Source organism: Prunus dulcis, chromosome 5, assembly GCF_902201215.1.
Source record: "Prunus dulcis chromosome 5, ALMONDv2, whole genome shotgun sequence".
NCBI classification, from domain to species: Eukaryota; Viridiplantae; Streptophyta; class Magnoliopsida; order Rosales; family Rosaceae; genus Prunus; species Prunus dulcis.
In genome coordinates this window covers 11,037,369-11,041,519 of record NC_047654.1, presented here as the reverse complement: position 1 = coordinate 11,041,519, position 4,151 = coordinate 11,037,369, and the positions used below count along the sequence as shown (strand labels likewise).

The 4,151-nt window shown below is 37.0% G+C and overlaps 1 protein-coding gene across 2 annotated transcripts; it reads right to left on the bottom strand.

The window, feature by feature from the left end:
• Window positions 1-446: 446 nt before the first annotated feature.
• On the bottom strand, window positions 447-3,387 carry LOC117629336. 2 transcript variants are annotated; one of them, XM_034361891.1, is made up of 5 exons: window positions 3,128-3,387; window positions 2,879-3,023; window positions 2,333-2,792; window positions 1,792-1,919; window positions 447-1,202 (listed from the first exon to the last, which is right to left on the bottom strand). In XM_034361891.1, the coding sequence occupies exons 2-5, from the start codon at window positions 2,954-2,956 to the stop codon at window positions 738-740; spliced, it is 1,131 nt and encodes a 376-aa protein (XP_034217782.1). In that variant the 5' UTR covers window positions 2,957-3,023; window positions 3,128-3,387; the 3' UTR covers window positions 447-737. The 2 variants fall into 2 exon arrangements, with proteins under 2 accessions (XP_034217782.1, XP_034217780.1); XM_034361889.1 differs by having other exon boundaries at window positions 2,879-2,996; window positions 3,128-3,386.
• Between the last annotated feature and the right edge of the window lie 764 nt (window positions 3,388-4,151).

Genomic DNA, 4,151 nt, shown 5'->3' with positions numbered 1-4,151 from the left:
CCTGCAATTTGTTAAAAAGTACAATTGAAATGGGGACTTAGTATGTAAATATGAAGAGAAAAGCAAACATGCCTCCATCTAGCATACTAACCGAAACTGCAATGTTAGAAGGCATAAACTTATTTCTTCCTAGTCATTTTCACCTTATTGGCCTACCTATTGGGATTGCATAAGACAATTCCCCAGCCCAACCCAACCCAACAATTCTAAATTGAACAAGAATGCATAAACTTAACCCAATAGTCTGTTCCTCAAGTCCAAGAGGGAGGAGAATGTATTCTAGAAAGGCTTACAAATCCACAGGTATCATTTGGGCATCACTGCAATATTAGGTCAAATCCGATTCAACCTTGTTGCTACCAAAAAAGGCTTCTTAACTCAGAAGGATTGATGCCATAAAGCCCAAAGAGTTGGATAATATAAGTTGAAACTTGAAAACTAACATATTCAAAGCATCTCTGTTGTTTGTTGTTCTGTGTTCTCTCTCTTTTTAGTTGGGTAAGGGATCAAGCAATTAACTTCCCTACTGCACTCCATCCTCATACATGAAGTTTTATCCAGTATAAAAGCAAAAGTTCACAAAGACAGATAGCTTCCGGTATAGAAGGGGAAAAAAAACTTGTTCCCAGTTTCCATATCTGCTAGGGAAATGAAAAATCGGATATTTTTCTGTGAATGACAAAGATAAGATAACAAACAGGAACATGCATCTATCATCTCTTTCTCAACCTAATTAACTAATCTTTCCAACCTTCCTTGTTCAACCGTCGTGATGCAAGGCCTTTGCCAGAGAGGCTAGGAGTAATTGGCATCGAGGGTGTGTGGGGTGCCTCCTCATCATCCCAATTATCATCCCAAGTATTATCCCACCCATCATTAATGTGCAACTCCGGTTTTTCCTCATTCGAAACTGGCAGGTCCTCGTCTAGCTTCTGATATTTAAACCCATTGCTGGAGAGCCTCCTGTGTCTAAAGCTGATGCACATCCAAGCCGCTGCCAATATCAGTAGTGAAGCAAAGAATACAATCACAATGGTAGGTCTTTGTGTCAGGAAGTTTGTATAGGTTAGGTTTGAAGAATTCTCAGGCTCCTTTCTGGAACTGTGTGTGATCAGGTCCTTCAAATCAAGGTCGCAATGACCCTTTCCTGCTTTTAGGACAATTGAACTGCCAGTTCCTCCATTTCCAACAGAAACTTTCACCTGCATAATCGAAATTATATCAGGTCACAACCCAGTTCTTAACATGGTGACAAGCTTTTTGCAACAAGCATGCTCATCATTACAGCCTATAACATCCAACAAAGACCTGTAATGATTAGCCTAGATCTTCTAAAGCAAACATGATAGAAAATGAAGTGAGCTACATGTTCAACAGTTTTATCATGAAAATTTGTGGGGGTTGTGCTCGTACTGCTACAAGCCAAGCTTGTCCCAGGCCAAGGCCATTACTCAATCCCCTGACCACCAGTATCTGTAAGAGCGTTTGCTCTAGCTTCCGTTAAACCCTTGCCATCAATGTAAGAAATAGCTTTCTTCAATATTGCATTGTGCTTGTTTTAGACTATTGCATGCTTGGTGCTTGTGCAATATTTAATATTGTGTGGGTTTTTCTTTCTGCCAATGCATAGTAACTCTATACATCTGGACAGTCAAGAATTTATGGCGCTTTATGTATTAAGGAACCAAGTGTCCGGGCTTAAAAATCTCACTATCCAATTAAAATATAAGGCTGAATCTTCTATTCGTCAAAATATCATTCAAACAACTCTTTAGTATTGTTTATACTTACCTTTTTGTTTTCTTTCTCTTCAAGTTGAATTTTTGTTTCTTCTAGCGCCACAAAATCAGGAGCTACAATGGTAACTAAGAGAGGGCCTTTACCTTTGTTCTGAATTAACAGTGAAAGATGAGGCGAATCTGAAAAATGCAAACACACAGTAAATCAAGTATTATTAATGCAAAACATAACAGACTTCAAAAAATATAAAACATATTTCAGCATGCCAAATGAATAATGATCTGAAAGCATAAAAGGAACAAACTCAGATATCTGTATATTTATTTCATACAGAATTATTAACAAGGTCAATAATTCGGTTTGATTCTGTTAGTCCAGGATATGTTGTACCATTTCTTCTAGTCAATTGTTATTATATATCCCGTGCAGACTAATACAATTATAAGCCTATTAGACATTACAGAAAATTCTGCATATATACGTAAAAAAAACATGGGTTTCAAAGATCAAACAAATAAGAAAACACCTAGGATAGATAACATAAACAAGAAAAATCCATAAAGCTACCATGAATACAAAATGTAGCACATACCATTTCCGGGAACTCTCAAACATGCAACCAGCTTGCTCTCCTCAGCGGTGCACCTATTAACTGGATCACATTCCTCAGTCCCAGGGCCCTCCTTCCTCACAGGGTTCACAATGACCACATTTCCTCCATTATCCACCTCCTTAGGCAATTGCTTTGATTCCAATCCATCACTGGGCTTCTGTTTCTTGTCATAACCGTCCATTTTAAATCCCCCACTCGATCCTCTCCCACTCTTTAGCACATCATGAGATTGTTTTAAGCCGACTTCCTTACTTGGATTGCTCTTGTCTACAGCATTCCCAACACCCTCCTTTGATGCACCAACCTGATCTCTGTCTTCCTTCACTTTTTTAATGTCAATAGCATTTGAATCCGTGCTAGTTTGATCAACCGAAGTGTTCGAATTTTTCGAAGTTAATGAAACTTTTGGATCTAAATCAGTTTTTGCACCGTCTTCTACCTATATTCAAAACCTCTAACTAATAAACAGAAGTGGAAAAGCAATAAACTTTACTACAATTAGACAAAGTTTTCTCATGCTTTTACCTTCAAATCAGAACCAGAGCAATGAACCACAAGCTGTAACAACAAAATCCCAACGAGCAGAAGAAAATCCTTCTCCATAATTTGAGGCAAACCCAATTCTTTACACTACAACCAGACCCTATTTCCAATGGAGTTGGAGACAAAACATTAAAAACAGAAGTGAAATCACAAAGCTTTATTATTCATAAACAAAAGCAAAAAAAGAAAACTTGTTTGAAGGACATTCCAACTAGGATTCAGATTGCCTACCTAGAATAAGATGCTATTTCTCTGTGTTTGTCTTGCATAAGCTTAGTTGATTCAATGACTGCACGAGCTCTGCGTCTCATCGAGCAAAGGTTGAGCTCGTAGCAAACAGGAAATATATTCTTCTTTAAGAAAAAATAATGGGGTTTAAACTTTGAAAGGTGAAATGTCAAATGTCAACAAGCGGAGACTTGAAACTTGAAAGTAGAGATACTCAGGAGTCACAGAGAGAGAGAGAGTGAAGAAGCAGAATGGACCGGACTTCCAAGACTGCGTACGCAAGCCGTTTCGGCGGAAAATGTGAAAGATAATCGGGTGTGGGCCGAACTGGGCCGTAACCTAGCTCAATTCATGGGTCATTAATTGGAACTAAATTGAGCCTAATAATGAGAGGTGATGATGATTATTATTATTATTATTATTATTTTGAGTAGAAGCAATAGTACTAAAGGAGAGGGAGATTTCACACACACAAAAATAATATCATAAGATTTTAAACTTGAGACCTTTTGTATGCAAGTTAAGGTCATTTTCAAATACGCTAGACTCCGTTGATAGTGCTGATTAAATTTAAGTTAGCCTAGCCTAGAGTTCACTCCTTGTTCGTCGAACATAATTTTAGTTAAATCTTGACTATTTATTTGTATATCTAAGCCAAAAAGAAAGAGACTTCAATTTTTGTTTTTTGGTTGATTTTTTTTTAAGATACAATCCCAAAAATCAAAATTGCACTTGCAGCACTATAAAGCAATATGCTTAGCATTCTATGTAAGCATAGAATATGCTTTGCCTCACCTTTGGGAAAAGGAGCAAACAATGTGCATATGTGCTCAACTATACATCTCTGAGCTGCTTGCAATTTTATTATTAAATTGGAACATTAATTCTTAAAGATACTAGCTAACAATAATAATGGAAACTTGAAAATATTGTGGCTCAAATACAGGTATATCACACAAGAAATGTAAGGCTCTGTTTGGTATCCTATTCAAAAAAGTAAACTAAAAAACTATGATTTTTTTAAAAA